General features: G+C 43.1%; 1 protein-coding gene across 15 annotated transcripts in view; it reads left to right on the top strand.

The window, feature by feature from the left end:
- CADPS2 (calcium dependent secretion activator 2) overlaps positions 1 to 23021 on the top strand; it is a 777539-nt gene that overhangs the window by 122803 nt on the left and 631715 nt on the right. For all 15 annotated transcript variants that reach the window (XM_040343717.1, XM_040343721.1, XM_040343726.1 and 12 more), the window contains exons 5-6: positions 1545 to 1781; positions 16245 to 16366. In XM_040343717.1, coding sequence (XP_040199651.1) covers positions 1545 to 1781; positions 16245 to 16366 — 359 coding nt within the window. The remainder of the gene's footprint in view (positions 1 to 1544; positions 1782 to 16244; positions 16367 to 23021) is intronic.

Below are 23021 nucleotides of genomic sequence, written 5' to 3' on the forward strand. Positions count from 1 at the left end.
ATATATATATATATATATATATATATATATATATATATATATGTATGTCTCCTTTTTTACTTATTTTTTTCCTTTTTTTTTTTTTTTTTTTGTTAAATATAGGGAAAATATGGAGAAAATATAAGCAATCACGTTTTTCACTATTATACTGATGATCCGTAGTCAGAGTTTCATCACCTGATTATCTATTCATTCACAGTTTTTGCTCATCTTTTTAGTTTTATATATTTGGAGACTGGCTAGGCCACTCACGGACCTTGAGATGCTTCTTACGGAACCATTTCTTGGTTGCACTGGCTGTGTGTTTCAGGTTGTCATGCTGGAAGACCCAGCCATGACCCATCTTTAATGCTCTTACTGAGGAAAGGAGGTTGTTGGCCAAGATCTTGCTATACATGGCCCCATCCATTCTCCCCTCAATACGGTGCAGTCATCATGTCCCCTTTTTCAGACGGGCCTGGACATGCGCTGGCTTGAGCAGGGGGACCTTGCGTGCGCTGAAGGATTTTAATCCATGACGGCGTAGTGTGTTACTAATGGTTTTCTTTGAGACTGTGGTCCCAGCTCTCTTCAGGTCATTGACCAGGTCCTGCCGTGTAGTTCTGGGCTTATCATTGATGCCCCACGAGGTGAGATCTTGCATGGAGCCCCAGACTGAGGGAGATTGATCGCCATCTTGAACTTCTTCCATTTTCTAATAACGGTTGTTGCCTTCTCACCAAGCTGCTTGCCTATTGTCCTGTAGCCCATCCCAGCCTTGTGCAGATCTACAATTTTATCCCCGATGTCCTTACACAGCTCTCTGGTCTTGGCCATTGTGGAGAGGTTGGAGTCTCAGTGTGTGGACAGGTGTCTCTTATACAGATAACGAGTTCAAACAGGTGCAGTTAATACAGGTAATGAGAGGAGAACAAGAGGGCTTCTTAAAGAAAAAATAACAGGTCTCTGAGAGCTGGAATTCTTACTGGTTGGTAGATGATCAAATACTTATGTCATGCAATAAAATGCAAATTGATTATTTAAAAATCATACAATGTGATTTTCTGGATTTTTGTTTTAGATTCCGTCTCTCAGTTGAAGCGTACCTATGATAAAAATTAGACCTCTACATGCTTTGCAAGTAGGAAAACCTGCAAAATCGGCAGTGTATCAAATACTTGTTCTCACCACTGTATATGTCACAGGAGTGCAGAACTAAGTGCACTTCTGTGACCCACAGGAGAAATATGGCCAAAAGAGTTTTGGCCCTACTTCTTTAAACATTTGATGCTTATCCCTACAATTTGCAATTGCAATAATTGGCAATCAAGTATAATTAAATATAGTGCACACTGTCTTGTAATATCAAGCCTAGTGGTGAAAAGACTGATGGTGTAGGAATTGCTTTATGTTTGTATGTATGTGTTATTTTTAGGGTGCAAGGCATGCAGTATCCTTGACTTCATACCCAGACCACTTTAAAAATGTTGCTTAAGATTAGCTCTTGCATATCATTTATTGTAATGCTTTCTTTAATATCTCTCTGTTCAAATTTTTTTTTGAAGGAAAGGAAATTTTCAAAGTTCTTAACTAAGGAAATGGAGGGTATGTTTATAGAAGAGTTGCGAGCATCGGTGAACTTACTAATGGCCAACCTAGAAAGTCTTCCAGTGTCTAAAGGTGGTCCAGAATTTAAACTACAGAAGTTAAAACGCTCACAGAACTCTGCATTTCTTGACATTGGAGATGAAAATGATGTCCAGCTATCAAAATCAGACGTAGTATTGTCATTTACTTTAGAGGTAGGAATTTGAGAGTGGGTTGCAACCTATAAACGAACAGTGTTATTTCTGTGTATGGGATTTCTGCCTGTCTGTGTTTTTTTTTTTTTTTACAATGTCTTCTACATGGTAATTGGAGAATTTTACCAGAACATAGCACTCATTCAAGTAGATAATCCTCCCTTACTTTTCAGGTGTAGTTATTGGCCATAATATTTTCCCCATATTAGTCCAAAAATACATCTCATGCAAGATTAGATGCATACTGGGGTAAATTTACTAAAGTAGTAGAGTATGTTCACTTTCATAGTTAAGTCATTTAGTTGCAAAGTCAATTTTCACCTATCTTGGATTGCATACTACAACATTATGAAAGACTTGCCTGTAAAAGGGATCCCTCCAGTGGTGCGCTGTCATCGTGCACAGGACTTCCACCCTCACCTGGTCTTCCTTCTGTGTTCCGGCCCTTTGAATGGCAGAGCCACAATGATGTCACCTTCGTGCATGCGCAGGGAGCCGAGCCACGATTGCAACACAGTGCTCTGAATGGATGGCCTACTGGAGTACGCCATCCATTCAGAGCACAGTGCGCATGCGCTAGTGATGTCATCAGCTGCTACAAACGTCAATATCTCAAACGGTGCTTGTCTAAGAGATATTTATTTTTCCTACAGGTAAGCTTTATTATAAGCTTACCTGTAGGTAAAAATTAGCAAACGTTGTTTTCTACCACTTTTAATCGAGTATATACCTCTTGTGTTATCAAAAGTGAGTAGAAAATGTGTCAATGGTCAGGTTTTGAATGCTTTCAAATAAACAAATATGTCAGTGCTAGCTCGTATATACAGACATACAAAAAAGTGATTCAATATGCCTCTTAAATATAAGTAAAACGTTTGTGATTAGTGCTTAAATGACATTAATTAAAAAAACATGTTTACTGTAGAAAAATTTAAATGGTGAAGTCAGTAATAAATCAACAATTCATAGTGCATTGGCCTCTTTCAACTCCCCAAAAACAACTTCAACACAAGCTCGGTGTTATCTTGAAACAGATTGAAGGCTCACCAGAATATATTGACCCCTTAAGTAGGTTGTATGGCTCCTTTCCCCACAGGGCAAAACAAATGGGATGTCAAGTATGCCTCCTCTTCCACGTCGCAATGGTTTCACCAGCTCAGGATAGGAACAGGGGTCCCCTCAAGGTTGGTACTCCTCTCTCTTGAGCCACAGCGCAACTTGGCTCAAATCATATAGACATCGCACAAAGTCGACTATAATATTTGAGTTGGGCTGGGCAGAGGATTTTGGCAAAGCCTCCCTGTTATATGTGGTTTATTTAAAGGGGCAGGAGTCCCATGTGGAGCCTTTATTGACTCTTATTTATTCAGCTTTTTTATTTACATCTGTGAGCCCTAATATTAATATATCATTTGGGGTTATATGATACGTGAGTATATTTTGTTATGTAGTACAGGGCTCAAAATTTGCACTCTTTGCTCGCAAATTGCGAGTGGAATTTCATTCAGGGCGAGTGAGGAGCGGGGTGGACCAGGCTGATCGTTTCCTGGCTAGAAACAGCCAGAGAACACACAGCGGCAGGACCGGACTGCTGGCGCGGCTTTGAGGTGAGGAGGCTGCAGCGCTCCCCTCCCTCTCTCTCCTCCTCTTGTTATTGTTATATTGCGCACACACAGCGTGACATCCCCGCTGTGTGTTCTCTGGCTGGAAACAGCTTCTAGCCAGGAAACGATCAGCCTGGTCCACCCCGCTCCTCACTCGCCCTGAATGAGCTGGCTTGTCTCTGTTCGGCGCGTGTAACAAGGTCCCGCCCCCCCCCTAGACCGGCGTTTGTGAAAGTATCAGTGTTCCCTAGCCAGAGGTGTGGGACCTTGTTACACTGCGCGCGGGGGGGTCCGCTGCTCGCTGAGGAAAGGCAAAGCCTCAGGAGAGGGAAGGGAAAGTCAGCTGACCAGCTGACACCAATGCAGTGAAGGGGGAGGAGCTCTCATCCCATGACACAGGAGCGTCCCTAGAGGCATGGGAGCAACGATGAAGAGGAAGGAATCTTCTGAGAAAGTAAGTGACATAATAGTCAGTGCAGCTGATCCCAACCTCTGCCTCTTACTGACCCCCCTCACCACCACAGATCTTATCCCTATCCCCGGTGCCATCCTCCACCACCACCTCTGCCTCTGGATCTTACTGCCAACCCCACCACTGATACCACCACCACCGATCCCACCACCCCTGCCACCGATCCTACCCACCACCACCAATGTCACCACCCCTGCCACCAATCCCTGCCACCGATCCCACCCACCACCACCGACGTCACCACCCCTGCCACCGATCCCACCCACCACCACTGATGTCACCACCCCTGCCACTGATCCCATCACCACCACCGATCCCACCCCCCATACGTCACCACTGCCAGTGATCTTACCTCCTTCACAGCCACCACTGATCCCATCCCCCACCACCACCACTGATCCCACCACCCCCGCCACTGATCCCACCACCACCACCACCACGATCCCACCATGCCCGCCACTGATTCCACCACCACCCCTTACCGTCACCACTGCCAGTGATCTAACACCCCTCACAGCCACCACTGATCCCACCACTGCTTCCACTCACCCCATCCAACCCACCACCACTGATCCCATCCCATTCCCCCATCACTGCTACCACCGCTCACTGTCACTCATCCCAGCCCCATGCTTCAGGGGGCCCATGTCTCACCCCTGTACACCCGGATAGGAGGGGCAGCAGGCGGCATATAGAGGAACCAATAGCTGTGACTGCAGGAGGAAAATGGAGGGTATTGGTTCCTCTATATGCCTCCCGCTGCTTCTCCTATCCGGGTGTACAGGGGTGAGACATGGGCCCCCTGAAGCATGGGGCTGGGATGAGTGACAGTGGTAGCAGTGATGGGGGGAATGGGATCGGGGATGGGAAAATGGAGGGGATCGGTTCCTCTGTATGCTGCCCCCGGCCCTCTTCCTATCCAGGTGTACAGGGGTGACACATGGGCCCTCTAAAATGAGTGCATTGATGGGCACAGTGAGAGTGCATTGATGGGCACAGTGAGAGTGCATTGATGGGCACAGTGAGAGTGCATTGATGGGCACAGTGATGGGCACAGTGAGAGTGCATTGATGGGCACAGTGATAGTGCATTGATGGGCACAGTGAGAGTGCATTGATGGGCACAGTGAGAGTGCATTGATGGGCACAGTGAGAGTGCATTGATGGGCACAGTGAGAGTGCATTGATGGGCACAGTGAGAGTGCATTGATGGGCACAGTGAGAGTGCATTGATGGGCACAGTGAGAGTGCATTGATGGGCACAGTGAGAGTGCATTGATGGGCACAGTGAGAGTGCATTGATGGGCACCGTGAGGCTGCATTCATGGGCACAGTGCGGCTGCATTTGATGGGCACAATGAGGCTGCATTTGATGGGTACTGATATACTTTATGTTAAAGTTGTTTATTTCTTTTTTGAACTTAATTCTGCTGAAAACATTTAACAGTGTAATTTCATGAGATAATTTACAAGGGCGTGTTTAGGGGCGGACTTAGGTGTGGGGCAGGGGAGAGGTTGGGTGGGGCAACTGGTGGCGAGTAACTCTTAAGGTCTGGCTAGTGGCTCAGGACTTGAAATTTTGAGCCCTGATGTAGTATATCATTACTCAAATATTAAATATTTTATAGTTTTCTATTTTAACACCAATTAGAGCATATTTTGAAGAGAGACAAGGTTTTGGAGCGGATACTGAGACGGTCTCTATGCACATACAAAAAATCCTGTGACACTAGTCCAGAGTATGCAAGTTGATAGATGAGGAATGCTGTAAGGACTCTGTTTTTTTTTGTAATGCTTTTTTGGATTCTAATAAAGGTGTTTTTATTGGAGTGGGGCCATCACGGCCTTTCTTCTTTTACGCCAGACCACCTGCTGCATACAGGGCCAGCACCCTTTGCTTGTGCAGTGGAGGTGAAACTTTAAGGGTGAATACCTTGAGCAGTATACTACGTTCCTGTACATCTGACATTGTAATCATAGAAGGTTTTTTTAATATGTTGATTTCTTTAATGCTGAAATTTAAGTGATACTATAAAGATTATTATTTACTGCTTCCAAGAAATACAGCACTAATGAAGTGTCAATTTTGAGCCAAGGACTAAAACCCTGTTCACACTGAGGGCGTATTTTTAACGCTGTAGCATTAAAAATAGCGCCTGCAATCTGCCCTCAAACAGCAGCTCCATTATCTCCAGTGTGAAAGCCCAAGATGCGGCTAGCAGGACTTTTTTACAGTCCTGCTAGCGTAACGCTTCAGTGTGAAAGCCCAAGGGCTTTCACACTGAAGCGTTGAGCTAGCAAGAATGTGAAAAAAAGTCCTTCTAGCCGTATCTTTGGAGCGGTGTGCAGTGGCGGCCCGCCCATAGGGGGCGCCCGGGCGCCGCCCCCCCTCCTGTAGGCACAAAAAATATATATATATATATATATATATATATATATATATATATATATATATATATATATATATATATATATATATATATATATATATATATATATATATATATATATATATATATATATATATATATATATATATATATATATATATATATATAATTTTTTTTTTTTTTTTTTTTCAGTTGCCCCTTGAAAGAAAAGAAAGAAACTTGAAAAAAATATTTTTTTCCCTTTATTTAAAAAATGTTTGAGCGCCGGCCACCATTGCCCTATGAAGCGCCGTGTCAATGCAATCTTTAGATTGCATACATGGTGCTTCATATGCGGCTTTTCAATCCCCGCCTATCGAGCGCATTGCAAAGCGCTGATGAGCTTCCCGTCCCCCTGACAGTGCTTCTATTGGCGCTGGGAGGCGGGAGCATTGTTACTTCCGGCCATTCGTCTTTTAGACGAAAAGCGGAAGTGACGTCACGCGGGAGCGCACATCATTTCATTCAGCCCGAGCGGAACGGTCGGCTAGGTAAGCCGATGGATGCCTGCCTGGGTTTTTGTGTCACATCACGGCTGATGACTTTGGGGGCGATCAAGCCAAGAATCCTGCACTACTTGATCCCCATCCCGATTGGAGCCTGTTATTGTATGTGAAACCTGCTGGGACTTGTAGTTCTCCATCTTCTCATGGAGAAGATGGAGATTGGAGAACTACAAGTCCCAGCAGATTATACATACAATAAGGCTCTGAGGTGGATGGGTGTGTGGATTGCATGCACCTATCAATCCCCATGATAGGTGCATGCAATCCACACCCATCCACCTCAGAGCCTTATTGTATGTATAATTTGCTGGGACTTGTAGTTCTCCAATCTCCATCTTCTCCATGAGAAGATGGAGAACTACAAGTCCCAGCAGGTTTCACATACAATAAGGCTCTGAGGTGGATGGGTGTGTGGATTGCATGCACCTATCAATCCCCGGGGGGGGGGGGGGGCAGGATCAGATAACACTGTTATCCGATCCTGCACCCCCCCCCCCGGAATTGATAGGTGCATGCAATCCACACACATCCACCTCAGAGCCTTATTGTATGTGTAATTTGCTGGGACTTGTAGTTCTCCAATCTCCATCTTCTCCATGAGAAGATGGAGAACTACAAGTCCCAGCAGGTTTTACATTCAATAAGGCTCTGAGGTGATATAAATGGAAATGTAACCACAACACAAAGGAAATAAAATAAAATCAATATATAATGAGTAATAGCCTCCAAATGGTGGCGTGAAGTGTAACTGAGTGCAAAGACTCAGCGTTAAATAGCCAGTGATTCCAATGAATAAAGGTGCATCAAGTGCTAAATTCATGAGAAAAAGTAATGCTAAATAAAAGTGCAAAGTTCATGAATAAAATAGGTTAGAATAATACAGATTAGGCTTAGTGGCGGCCCGCCCATAGGGGGCGCCCGGGCGCCGCCCCCCCTCCTGTAGGCACAATATATATATATATATATATATATATATATATATATATATATATATATATATATATATATATATATATATATATTTATATATATATATATATATATATATATATATATATATATATATATGTGTATATATATATATATATATATTTTTTTTTTTCAGTGGCCCCTTTAAGAAACTTAAAAAAAAAAAAAAAATCCTATACTTAAAATTGTTTTGAGCGCCGGCAGTGCACGGGCTGATGACTTTGGGGGTGATCAAGCCAATCCTTCACTGCATGTTCACCCATCCACCTCTGAGCCTGTTATTGTAGTTAGACTGCTGGGACTTGTAGTTCTCCATCTTCTCCTGAGGCTCATGGAGAAGATGGAGATTGGAGAACTACAAGTCCCAGCAGGAGGTGGATGGGTGTGGATTGCATGCACCTATCACTCCCCAGGGGGGCAGGATCAGATAACACATGGGCAGTGGCAGTGGATCGCCCACTCAAAGGAGTATCAATCTGAAGGGAAAAAGGTATTCATGTGGTGTTATCTAATCCTGCCCCACCCGCTCATAGGAGTTTGAGCTTGGGCTCTGTATGTATTAAATTTTAAATTACATAATAACAACATTGGTTTTTGTGGTGTTTGGAGGTTTTAGGGTCCTTTCACACGGAGCGGACCGTTTCTGTGTCCGCTCCGTGTGTCCGCCAAAGCTCAGCGGGAATCATCCGTCATCCCTGCTGAGCTGTCGGCGGATAGGGCGGTCCCCGCACACAGTGCAGAGACCGCCCTGTCTCTGCTCTCCCCTATGGGGGATCGGATGCAGATGGACCGTCTGTCCGTCTGCATCCGATCCGTTCCGCCGGACGGAAGAAAAATAGGGTTTCTTCCGTTCGCAAAAGCGGATCCCGACGGACGCGGATGGTCGCGGACGTTAGCGGATGCTCCATCCGCTAACGGACGCGATCCCATAGGGATTCATTACAAGTCCGTAAACGGACTTGTAATGAACTAGTGTGAAAGGACCCTTAAATGGACTGGTTTTGCCTTTTTGCAATCTGTTTTATATACAATACATCCTATATACCGTATTTATCGGCGTATACCGCGCACTATTTTGCCCTGAAAATCAGGGCAAAATCGTGGGTGCGCGATATACGCCGATACCCGCTTTCCCGCCACGAGTTTGAATACTGCGCCCGCATATAGCGAGCGCAGTACACTCGTGAATCTTCGGGCAGTCTCGGCGCCTCTCGTACTGACGTCCTGACGTCCTGAGCGTACAGGACGTCAGTGCGAGAGGCGCCCGAGCCTGCCCGAAGATTCACGAGTGTACTGCGCTCGCTATATGCGGGCGCAGTATTCAAAGTCGTGGCGGGAAACGAGCGGGAGGACGCCACAGAAGGACACCGGACCCGCCGAAGATGGACACCGGACCCGCCGAAGATGGACACCGGACCCGCCGAAGATGGACGCCGGACCCGCCGAAGATGGACGCCGGACCCGCCGAAGATGGACGCCGGACCCGCCGAAGATGGACGCCGGACCCGCCGAAGATGGACGCCGGACCCGCCGAAGATGGACGCCGGACCCGCCGAAGATGGACGCCGGACCCGCCGAAGATGGACGCCGGACCCGCCGAAGAGGACACCCGAAGCCGCAGAAGGACGCCGGACCCGACGAGGCCGCAGATGGACGCCGCGCAAGACACCAAAACTGTAAGTACAAAAAAACAATCTTTTTTTCCCACAGGATTGGGGGCCACTTTGGGGGTGCGCGGTATACGCCAGAGCGCGTTATACCGCGATAAATACGGTATTTTGATAGCATACTGTCTGAGGTCACTGTATACCAATATTTTGGGAATCTGCCCACTTGTTTGTGAGATTGTCTTTCTGGTATGTTGATCCATACATGGCCTTGTAAAATGACAGATGTAATATAAGTCCTCTGGAGATTCCCCTTCATTAGGGTGAGTCACCTAATCTGATCATGTAATACATATATGCTTATTTGCCTTGAACTGCATACATGTGTGCTTGGTTGCATCGGACACCCATCCACCTAGGAGCCTTATATTCTAACCTGCTGTTACTTGTAGTTCTCCATCTTCTCCTGGGGCTCAGGTGCATGCAATCCACCATCTATGGGACTACAAGTCCCCGCAGTGAGAAAAACTGGACAAAGATGGCGGATAGCATGTACCTGAGCCCCAGGAAACAATGGAGAACTACAAGGAGGATGAGTGGCCATTCCTTTTTTTTTAATGCTGGGACTTGTAGTAGTGTTGTACTTGTAAGAAGAAGAGGCTGGAGCCTGGAGGAGTTTGTCTGACTGCCCTGCCACCCTGTGTTAGTCTGGGGGGGGGGGGCGGGTTGATTGCTGTGTCCATCACCCCCCTGCCATGTGTATAGTGTAGCACTGTAGCTGACCTGATTGGGGGGTTGCAGAATTCAGATACGTGCTATTTACAGGGTGCAGATATGTGCTATTTACAGGGTGCAGAATGCACATATGTGCTATTTACAGGTTGCTGATATGTGCTATTTACAGGTTGCAGAATGCATATATATGCTATGTACAGGTTGCTGATATATGCTATGTACAGGTTGCTGATATGTGCTATTTACAGGTTGCAGAATGCAGACATGTGCTATTTACAGGTTGCAGAATACAGATATGTGCTATTTACAGGTTGCAGAATACAGATATGTGCTATTTACAGGGTGCAGAATACAGATATGTGCTATTTACAGGGTGCAGAATACAGATATGTGCTATTTACAGGGTGCAGAATGCAGATATGTGCTATTTACAGGGTGCAGAATGCAGATATGTGCTATGTACAGGTTGCTGATATATGCTATGTACAGGTTGCTGATATGTGCTATTTACAGGGTGCAGAATGCAGATATGTGCTATTTACAGGGTGCAGAAGGCAGATATGTGCTATTTACAGGGTGCAGAATGCAGATATATGCTATGTACAGGTTGCTGATATATGCTATGTTCAGGTTGCTGATATGTGCTATTTACAGGGTGCAGAATGCAGATATATGCTATTTACAGGTTGCAGAATACAGATATGTGCTATTTACGGGGTGCAGAATGCAGATATATGCTATGTACAGGTTGCTGATATGTGCTATTTACAGGGTGCAGGATGCAGATCTGTGCTATTTACAGGGTGCAGAATGCAGATATGTGCTATTTACAGGGTGCAGAATGCAGATATGTGCTATTTACAGGGTGCAGAATGCAGATATGTGCTATTTACAGGGTGCAGAATGCAGATATGTGCTATTTACAGGTTGCTGATATATGCTATGTACAGGTTGCTGATATGTGCTATATACAGGGTGCAGAATGCAGATATGTGCTATTTACAGGGTGCTGATATGTGCTATTTACAGGGTGCAGGATGCAGATCTGTGCTATTTACAGGTTGCTGATATATGCTATGTACAGGTTGCTGATATGTGCTATTTACAGGGTGCAGAATGCAGATATGTGCTATTTACAGGGTGCAGAAGGCAGATATGTGCTATTTACAGGGTGCAGAATGCAGATATATGCTATGTACAGGTTGCTGATATGTGCTATTTACAGGGTGCAGAATGCAGATATATGCTATGTACAGGTTGCTGATATGTGCTATTTACAGGGTGCAGAATGCAGATATGTGCTATGTACAGGTTGCTGATATGTGCTATTTACAGGGTGCAGGATGCAGATCTGTGCTATTTACAGGGTGCTGATATGTGCTATTTACAGGGTGCTGAATGCAGATATATGCTATTTACATGGTGCAGAATGCAGATATGTGCTAATTTATAGGGTGCAGAATGCAGATACTTGCGATTTACAGGTGGGAAACCCTCATTATGGGCACAGGGAGGCTGCATATGATGTGCACAGTGAGGCTGCATTTGAAGAAATATAAACTTGCATTTGGCTGCTGTACCTATCTCTCTTTTAAACTTACCCAGATTCTCATTTGACTCATAGGTACTGTACTGATCATTGTGGATTTTTTTTTTGTCAAAATGACTGAAAATTCGGTTCCATCTTTGAAACTATTTCCCTTCACAAGGCGTTCTTATGAAGAAAAAAAGAGGATAAAGGAGCTTGGACCAAATCAACCCAAAATGCAAATACAGCAGAGGTCAAGTGATCGTGGTCGAGTTTACACTCAAAGCTTTTCCCCCACTTCATATAGCAAATGGAGGTGGCTGGCTGGATGTGATGTGACCAATGCCTATTATTGTTTTCCCTGTTTGCTCTTTCAAAGTCCTGGCACTGACAAATTGTGGATTTCAACAGGGGTTTGCGACCTAAAACATCTCACCGACAAGTGCAAGCGGCATCAAATGACCCAAAGCCATATGGACAACCGTGTGAAGCTTGAGTTTTTTGGGAATAGTAGCATTAGCGAACAGCTAAATGAAGGCAACAGAATTGCCGTTGTAAGACACAATGAAGAGGTCACAAAAAATCGTCACATCCTGTCTAGAATAATAGACTGTGTGAAATTTTGTGGTGCATTTGAGCTGGCTTTGCGTGGCCATGACGAGAGCGAGGGATCAGAGAATCCTGGCATATTCCGTGGCTTGGTAGATTTTGTTGCTTCTCTTGATGGAGTTTTGAAAGAGCACCTTGAGAATGCCACTGTTTTTAAGGGAACTTCAAAAACTGTGCAGAACGAGCTGTTGGACTGTATGTTGTCTGTTGTGAAGGAGCACATTATTGAAGAAGCACGGAGCAGTGATTTTATCTCAATCCAGGCAGACGAGACCATGGATATTGCCACTTATTGCCAACTTGTAATTGTACTGCGCTACATTGATGCCAAAAACCACGTGCAGGAGAGGTTTTTGGAGTTTATTCCTCTGCAGTCTACTACAGCAGATTCCATCGCTATAGCACTACAAGAGCGCCTTGCTGTCATCCTTCCAGAGGATCAGAAACATAAGCTGATCTCCCAAGCTTATGATGGAGCGAGCGTGTTGAGGGGTGCCACTGCAAGTGTTCAGAAGAAGATACAAGATGTGTACCCAAATGCCCATTATATCCACTGCTATGCACATCAGCTGAACGTAATAATGCAACAAGCCACTTCTCAAATGCCCAAAGTGAGACTATTTTTTGGAAACCTTGGAGGATTTGCCAGCTTTTTTTCCAGATCACCCAAGCGCACAGATGTGCTTGATAAAATAGTTGCCCATAGACTACCGACATCAAGCAGTGTCAGATGGAACTTCCACAGCCGTGCCATCAATACGGTGTTTGAGCACAGAGAGGACCTCATCCGCTGTTTTAAAGAAATCCGAGACTCAGGTGACTTTGACCCTATTACCATGAGCGTGGCAGCAGGCTTTGCCGCGCTACTGGATGATCAGGATTTTAAATATTTTCTGACGCTTTTCCACACCATCATGCCCCATGTGGACCTCCTCTACGCCAAACTCCAGAAAAAGGATATAGATTCAGTCCACATTAAGGGGAGCATCCAGCAGTTCCAGAAGGACATACAGAAGATCAGGTAGTAATTGTATTCCTCCCTTTACATGTGGTGTTGTTGTTTTTATTATTATTATTTTTATTTTTATTATTATTGTTCATACATTTTGCAGAGATTCTATCCCATCCCTGGTTGGCCCAAGCAGTCAAGGTGTTTCTCAACCGAGGAGTCGGTGCTCGCTGAATACCGGAGAACATAAACGCATTGCATCTGAGGTGAGTTTTTATTGCAATATTTTTCTTTTTGATAGCTGTTATAGATATGAAGATTGTAAAGAAAAATATTTTTCTTACAATATTCATATATAAAAATGATGAGATCTAAAAGGATTTGTTCTTCCCTCTAGTGGATAACATGAGTATTACAGCCTTCATCTGTGTTAGCTGCTTGAGCATCAGAAATGCATGAAACCTGACATATTTACAAAGAATGTCTTGTTCATGTGTATTTAGTTCTGAGAAGTTATGGATTCAAAACCACTGAAACTGATCTCCCTTTATAACTTAAAACTGAACATTTAAAATTACTATTTTTAAGTTGTGAAGGGAGATCAGTTTGTCAAATTTCCTGCATTTCTGATGCTCAGGGAGCTAACAGAGATGACATTGACATTTGTCTTCACTACATAATTTTTTTTTCTCCTTCAATCCATAGGTCTGCGATACCATACTCTTGCACACCATGCGACGTTTCTCCTTCACAAACCACCTTGTTAGTGCCACCTTGCTTCAAGCAGACAAGTTTGAACAGTACGCAATGGAGTTTCCGGAGGATGCACTGAGTAATACTTTGAAGGCCTATCCACTGCTCAATAAAAGCAAGTTAAAGACAGAGCTTGGTCTCATCTACCGCACAGACGAGTTCAAAGAATGTAATGGTGCTGTGGCCCTATTGCAGCTGTTTATGAAGAACAATCTTAAAGAAGATTTTAATGAGACTGTCACTCTTCTGAAGATCCTGATCACCACACCCATGACCACAGCAGAAGCTGAGAGGTGCTTCTCAACCTTAAAAAGGATAAAGACTTTTTTGAGAAATAGCATGACCCAGGAAAGGCTGAATGCATTGGCCATGCTGTCCATGGAAAAGAGAGTGGTGACAGAGATGACTGATTTCAACCAGAAGGTCATTGAAAAATTTGCAAGCCAGAAAGAAAGGCGAGCAAAATTTATTTTCAAATAATTATACTGGTGTGAATGTGGCGTTCATTTGTATTCAGTCATCTTTACTTTGATTACGAGTTTTTTGGTTGCTGTTTGTTGTGCAATAAAGTTTGTTTACTGTTTTAAAACAAAATCACTGATTTGTGGTACATTTATTGCATTCTTTAACAATTGACTTAAACATTTTAAAGTTTTCTATATTTTATCTAGCAGGAATGACACATAATCACCTGCTAAATGCTCATTTAGAGTCCTTCATTACTATCAATGTAATTTTTCAGTTTGTTTGCGCCGATCTGTAAGGCTGCGCTATATACCATGATCTGTGATGCTGGGGCTATATACTCTGTCCTGTGATGCTGAGCTGCATACTCCTGAAACTATGGGTGGAAGGAAGTGGAATACAGCGGACAAAGTAGGTGGATTATATAAGGGGTGTGGTTTACAAGAAGTGGGAGGGGCCAATTGTGGAGGGGCAGGGTCTTGCGCCCCCCCATCCTAAAACTTCACCAGCCGCCACTGGCGGTGTGTTTACCGCTCCTCCCCCACTGCTGCCCATTGAAACACTTTCTCGGCTGCTAGCACATATCTGCCCATAGCATCGGCGGTAAAAATAGCAAAGTGTTACCGCCGACGCTATGGGTGGCTCAGTGTGAAAGGGGTCTAAGAGAGTAGAGGAGAATCTATTTTGTCCTGGGAGAAGAGACCGTTTTTGACATCCCGTTCAATTTGCCCTGTAGGGAAAAGCACCATATGACTCCTTTTTTATAAGCGGTTAATATATTCTGTTGCGCCTTCAATCTGTTTCAAGGTCACATTGAGCATGTGGTGGAATTGTTTTGGGGGAATTGAAAGAGGACTACAGTTATACTATTAAAGGCTCACAAACTTCACTATGTAAAACTTATATGTGCTTATTTTATTTAAGCACTATATTTCAAGTTATACAAAAGGATGGCAAGCTCCCTAATTTACATCTAGTCTTTGCAGTAAGGTGCATATGGAAGAGCAATGCACATCGGAAACAGACACAATGTTGACAAAAAAAGTGTGCGTTTGCATACATTTGCAAAAAAATTTGGAAGCCACAGTGCCTACATTAAGGCTCCTCTTTGTACTTTGGTCCTAAGTATATATTATTGAGTCTCCAAGTTGGAGCATATATAGCAGTGGATAAATTAAAAGCAGATTTGCCTGGAGGGGAGCCCACTCTTCTTAAAGGAACATGAACACATGTGACACCAAGCAAGAGCACAACGGCAACTGAAGGCGTCCAATGTGTCCCCACGCCAAATCCAGCAAACAAGCTATACAAAAAGATGGAAACCACCTAAATTTATAACTAGCCTTTGCAGTAAGGTGCACATGGAAGGGGAGTGCACGTCACAAACAGGCAAACTTTTCCCAGCAGACTTGTCAGCTAGCCTAAACAATTTGCCTATATCACAAAAATGTCATTTATATTTGAGAGGCATATTTATTCACTTTTTTGTATGATTGTATGTAGAAGTGAGCGTTTTATTTTAAAAGCACTGGGGTGTTTATTTTATTAGCAGCTGGCTGAATTAGAGGAATTGGGAGTTCATTTGGGTGTTGTTTATTGCGCAGTTTTATCCGTATTCAGTTTTTGAATGCTGACTGTGTCCCCAATAAGGAGTCATTTACCATTCACACTTGTGTTATCATTGGTACAGGATGTGAAGTTAAACCTCCCTTGCAGGAACACAGCAATAAAATAGTTTTTTTTAGTCTAGTCTGCTTTAAAAAATGTAATTTAGGTCCACGTGAGGTGCATATCTAATTTTTTTTTTTCTTATTTTAATTGTGTTTGTCTACTTACAGATTGTTATTATGGAAGTTCAAGGACTGAAATCGGTGGCCCCTAACAGAATTGTTTACTGTACAATGGAAGTGGAGGGTGGGGAGAAACTCCAGACAGATCAAGCGGAAGCCTCTCGACCCCAGTATGTAATCTTATTTACAATTTTTTTTTTCATTGAACAATATTTTAATTATTTAGCGCTTTGTACAACACAACTACATTGGTAGAGCATCAATCGAGTGGGTTACAGAGAAAAAAAGCATCTTTGTAGTAATAGACAATCTCTGATAGCCGACTATTTGTAGCCAAAGTTTCCCTTAGGGAAAAACGCAATCGCGTAAGCAAAAAAGTTAATATCCGAGGCTACAACATACAGCGCATAGCGGTAGAGAACTCTTATAATATGCACACCATAACTGACCCCTGCTCTTGTACAGTAAGTATAAAGGTGTAGGAAAACCCTATATCCATAGTCTTCAGGAGTCATACCTCCTAAGATGCAAAGCAAGCCAGGCGTTTCAAAGTGTATACAACAAAAACAGAAATGGGGGAAAGTGTAGAATATAAAGAGTGCGCCAGACTCCTCAACCCTTTATATATATATATATATATATATATATATATATATATATATATATATATATAAATTGCCTCGTTCAGACTTGTGCCAGTTGATAACGAATGTGATGCGTTAAAGCCTAAATTCGCATGTCATCCAAAAAGTCATTGTTTTCAATAACATCTGTTTACATCTATAGGTTGCGATTCCTCTATGAATGCGATGCGATAATAAAAAGGTTTTGTGCGAGTTTACAGCGTTGCGAATTTAGTCTCCATAGACATCAATGTAAAATGTTCTGGAATCGCATTGTTGGTTCAGATATCTGCGAATTCCACCACACTACTCTCCACAAAAACCAGGAAATTGACATTTTTTTTTTTTACATTAGACATTAACATGATTCCATTGGCTAGAACATCAATTGCAGCTGTGTCCAACTGAAATTTGCGGTAAAATTGCACCTCACACAGGACAAAAAATAGAACAAATTCGCAACATATACCGAGACCAATGGAGATCCTGTTAGGGCGAGTCTTCCTTGACATGCCAGGGCTCCCAAATCTTATTGTGTTTATCAAAAGTGTTATTGAGGTGTGCTGTGAGGTTTCTACATTTTTGATTTTAGCATATAGTTCCACTGCAGGAGGAGGATTCTTTTTTCTCCAGTGTAAGGAGTCAGGACCCCAAACAGCACAATACTGTAAGAATGTCTCTTGCCAGTTTTTTGGCTTGCTTGGAAAGGGTAGGAGGGAGCAGGCCTAAGAGAAATGCTTTTGGAGTAAGTGGGAATGGGCGTGTTCAGTAGATTATGTAGTAGATGGTGGACCGAGTGCAGTATGGTTCAATACGCTGGCAGTGTCAATGTGGAGAAGAGAACCTTGCCCTTTTACACAATGCCAGCAGCAGCCAGATTTGCTGGTTAGAAGCTGAAGAGTGGGAATTGAGTGGAGAGTGAAAAACAGTTTTGCTTTTGACTAATGATTGTTGTGTTTTGCATTTTAGGTTCTATTTGGGGTCTTTCCTTGCAGCTTTTAAACATCTTTTCTGTCACTTTTTAAACCTCCTTTTTTTTTATTTTCTACTTTCATGCTACTAATTCAGGGAAATTGTTAATTGGTCACAGGTAATACAGGTCCTTTATAATTTTCTGTAGAACTAATTTCTGAGCTTGCCACCTTTTTGCTTGCTGGAACTTGGACCAAGTGGGTCTGGACTAAGTGGTGAGTTAAAAAGAGTTAATTAGTTGAAAACAGGAGAGTCATCAACCTGTACGTAACATCTGAAATTTCTTTTTAGTAATATTATTGTAACTGGGAAAATGTATACTAGCAATATTGAAGGCTTTTTGCAATGCAGTGCGTGCCACATGTATACAACAATATAGCAAAGGCTCCAGGATGTATACCACTGCGACAGATGTAAGCATGTTGCCCTTCTGGAAGCTTGCATTAGAGATCTGGATAAGAAAATTGAAACACTGGACAACACTGACAACCTTAAAAGGGGACCGTTAATGGGGAGGGGGAGGGTTAAGTCAGAATTATCAGGTAGGAAGAGGATTAATATAGTTAGAGGGAGTGGTAAGGGCTAACAGAAAAGGAAGGCCAGCCCTGGGTTTGAGCACAGATTTGCCAAGTTGGGTGGAGATGTGGGGGTATCAATCTCAGAGGTGGCAGCCCTAGATGTCACTACTCCTCCTAACAGCCGGGAGAGCAGCCCATCTAGTAGGATTATGCAGCAGGACAATAATCCGAAACACAACAGCAAGTCCACCTCCAAATGGTTCAAACAAAACAAAATTTAGGTTTTGGGGTGGCCCAGTCAAAGCCCGGACATAAATCCAATTGAGATGCTGTATTATGACCTTACACAAGCCGTTCATGCTGGAAAACCCTCCCAATGTGGCTGAATTAAAACAATTATGCAAAGAGTGGAGCAAAATTGTTCCTCAGCAATGTGAAAGACTCATTGGCAGTTATTACAAATGCTTGATTGCAGTTATTGCCAGCAAGGGTGGCACAACCAGTTATTAGGTTTACTTTTTTTCACATAAAGCCAGGCAGGGTTGGATAGCTTTTTTTTGCATTAATAAATGAAACAATCATTTTAAAAACTGCATTTTGTATTTACTCGGGTTATCTTTGTGTAATAATTGTTTGATACTTCTTCACACAACTGAATATGTGTGTGTTTTTTAAATGCAAGCCTGGCTGACATCCTCCTGTGTTAAGCACTGTTCAATATGATTTAAATAAGATGTTATCACAGCTTGTTTTTATCAGGCAGACACAAGAGGCAAGTCAATACACAGCAGCCTTTTCTTATAAAGATCACTAAATCAATATTTCTGTTTAAGGAGGCATAGTAATCTATTCATATTTAATCTTTGGAGATGCAACCAGTCTAACAGACAATGTAACGCGTCTATTGATTCTTAAAGAAAGCAAAGCAAATTATTGCCCTATTTAGAAATTTTAACATCGCTTTATTGTGTGACAAGCATTCCACATTCCTGGTGTAATTGTAATTTTCTTAGATGGCTCAGAAATGCCAACATACAACTCTTCTTTACAAAGACAAGCTAAAACGAATCAGTCACAGAGTTTACTAACCTGTCCTATGGGACTTATTTGGTGGCTTGTTAGAGTATTTATTTTTAGTCTCATCTCTCATATTATAGCACTGCAGCCACACAGTTCACATAGTTGTTCCATTATCGGAAGCTTCTACACCAGGGATGCTCAACCTGTGGCTCTACAGCTGTTGCGGAACTACAAGTCTCATCGTGCCTCTGCCTTTGGGGGTCATGCTTGTAAACTACGCTAAGATTGCTGTTAAGCAGAAGCACCAAACAAAAACATGTTTTCTCCCAATTTCCAGTGCAGTTGTCGGGGTGGTCTATAGCAGGAAAGTTGGAATTTGCCTTGCACCCCTTGAGATCATTGATGGGGCTTTTTGGTGGGACTTCAGCGAGTTATCCAAATTTAAGCCCAACCATCTTTTTTTAGGGGCATTTCCTATACTTTTTTTTTTTCTTTTACCTTGTTCTTGCAGTAAAAGTGTTTTCTTGACATCCTCACTGGGCTTCTAGATTTTTGCAGTGGCAGCTGCTGAGAAGTTTTCAGTTTTATGCATGCTCTTCATCTCCCAAAGGCTGTTTCTATACACAGTACAGTATGTGTAGGGAGAATTAATTTGGCAGGATAGAAAGAAGTGTATGCATGTGGAGTAAAACAGATGGTTGGGGGATAGAGGAGTCCTGTAGTCAGAAATGCTTTTGTCACAGAGCAGCCCTGATCCTTTTTCTGGGGTCCCCCACAATTGGGCCAGGCCCCTCCTGTTCACCGGATGCCCCCCACCGAAAGCTGCTTGCTCCCAAGGCCCGCTCCAGTGTCACAGAATTTGATTGACCGCAGCGGAAGCAAGTGGCTTTTCTGGATCTGATCGGGCTCAGGTAAAAAAAAAAGGGTGGGTCATGGGGGGGGGGGGGGCGGGTGAGCTGCAGCACAGAAGGTTGATTCAAATAAAGCATTAAGGTAAAAAAAAATTAGGCATCAGTATCCCCCCTCACCCCTTCTTTTTCTTGCCTGAGCCCTTCATTCAATACAGTGCTGTGCACGTCTGTGGCTCTTCTCTTCCCTCTCATCTGGGTCTCTCTGGCTTTGCTGGGATAACGGGGAGCCCTTGGCTCTTTCTGCTGTCAATCAAAACTAGTGTTGAGGGGGCTGGGGCCGAGTCCCGCTGTCTGTGTCAATAAATGTAGCATTGGGGCTGGGGAGCAAGCGTGCACAAGTGCCCCTACGGGAAGTGGCTTCCTGTAGGGGCACTGGACATAGAGCCCGATCATTACAGGGGCGAGCACAACAGACTCCAGCAGCTGTCTCGAGTCCTCATTGGATAGATTGATAGCAGCAGGAGCTATTGGTTCCCACTGCTGTCAATCAAATCCAATGACACAGGAGCCAGGGGATTTTTGGATTTTGTGTTACGAATCTGAATACAGTGCATGTTCACACACCTGTTTACATGGCTCTATTGACAACAATGCAGCTGTGTTCAGATACACAAATAAACACTTGTGTGTGTGTTTTTACTTTTTTTTTCTTACAACTGTGAGAATGAAGCCTAATATAAATTATAAAATAATTATAATATAATACATTATAATAATCTTATAATCTTATTGTATAATAATCTTATTCTGTGTTTGCTTTCTAGCAGCAAGCTTAGTTTGGAAGACTTTACTACAGTACAGGTTCATTTTGTGTTAAAAGTGGAGGTCCAACTCTTCAACAGTTCTTCTTTTACTGCATTTACACAGACAATTGATGACTCTAAATGGAAAAGTTTTGTAATAGAAATATTAAATAACTTTTTTGGGTAATACACATGACAGTATTTTTAATTGGTTTCTGCTTCTAAAAACGGGTCTCCAGCTGAGTTGCTGACCTTTTTATTGGTAAAAGTTGTCATGGATAACCTTTTAAAAGAGCCCATTGTGGTATACAGCAGCTAAGCCATCTCATGGCTAAGCATTTTATTGGGAATGATTTTGAGTCTTGTCTATGGTGCTAGCCACGTGGTGTACCTTTTTATGTGAAATCTATGAAGGCACATCCCCCCCCCCCCCTAATGAACCTTCTAAATGATTGGTGTTTACTGTCACTAGTAATCTTTACATTTTTAAACTTTAAGAGCTGAAATTAATAAGTATTCACCTTTCCCCTAGAGATCAGCTTTGTGCCTAAACCCATTTAATTGGCTTGTCAACTTACCCTTGGGACATATTTTGCATACACACTCTATATGAAAATTGTTTTAATCAAGCAGTAAACTATATAGTATCCGTTGTGCACACATACATTATACTACTTTAAAATCATTGTTTATTAAAGTGATTAACTCACTTAAAATCACCTATTCATTGGTATTTTTTGGTGCAGATATGTTTTAAAGTGCCATTTAGTATTTAGAGCTGAACTCCAGCCTTGCCTTCAGTCTTATACAGTTGTGCTTTTTTCCTAAATGAAATAGCTTAGTCTGATTTTACTATGCACTGAGAGCTCATTAGGCTAGGTTTACACTTTCGCGTTTTTTTTTTTTTTTTTACGGCTGTGTTTGCGGGGCACAGCAGCCCATTCATTTGCTGTTGTCATAGATGCAGTATGTAATTTAGCATCGTCCTGTGAAATATACAAGGTCTTCCCTGAAAAAGACATGGTCTGTCTGGATGGGAGCATACACCACTCTAAAACCTGGATACACCTTTTAGCATTGATGGTGCCTTTTCAGATGTACAAGCTGCCCATTCCATATGCACTAATGCACCCCATACCATCAGAGATGCAGGCTTTTAAACTGATAACAAGCAAGAAGGTACCTCTCTATTGTTGCCAAAAAGAATGTAACATTTTGATTTGTCTGACCACAGAACAGTTTTTCATTTTACAACTGACCAAATTAACCACTTCAGCTCGGAAGGATTTGCCCCTTAATGACCAGGCCAAATTTTGCGATAAGACACCCCATCACTTTAACTGACAATTGCACGGTCGTGCGATACTGTACCCAAACAAAATTGAAATCCTTTTTTCTCTTTCTTTCATTGACCGACACAGCACTTTAAATCTTTACCTTAGGATTATATCGCCACCTTCAGGAGAGGACTAGGCAGTGGGCAGTCCTACTGGCTATAACCCCTCACACTGCATCCAGCAGCTCCATTTTTTTTCTGCGTAATGTAGGAGAAGGACCTGGCTCCTGGTGGGGACCATTGATCCTGGAAGAAGGGCCTGGCGGTCTTGTCGGCCACCATTTCTCAGTGGATTTGACAGATCGTGATCCAGGCTTATGCCTTAAAGTGTCAGGCGCCTCCCTTTCCTGTCACGGCACGTTCGACCAGGGCAATTGGTGCATCCTGGGCTTTCAGACATCAAGCGTCGGTTTCTCAGGTGTGCAAGGCGGCGACCTGGTTATCCGTTCACACTTTTTCTAAATTTTACAAGGTTGATGTGAGTGCATCTGCAGATGCTTCCTTCGGCCGCAAATTTTTGCAGGCGGCTGTTTAAGGTTGCAACTCCCCTGTTGAGAAGCTCTGCTTGTTTGGGTGGAGGTTTTTGTTTGTTCCCACCCATCGTTTTTTTTACACTGCTTGGGGACATCTTTAAGGTCAAGAGCAGTTCGTCAAAAAGCAGTTCAAACAGAAAAGGAGGGGTGGGTGCTGTGTCCGTCAATG

Source organism: Rana temporaria, chromosome 3 (genome assembly GCF_905171775.1).
Source record: "Rana temporaria chromosome 3, aRanTem1.1, whole genome shotgun sequence".
Taxonomy (NCBI): domain Eukaryota; kingdom Metazoa; phylum Chordata; class Amphibia; order Anura; family Ranidae; genus Rana; species Rana temporaria.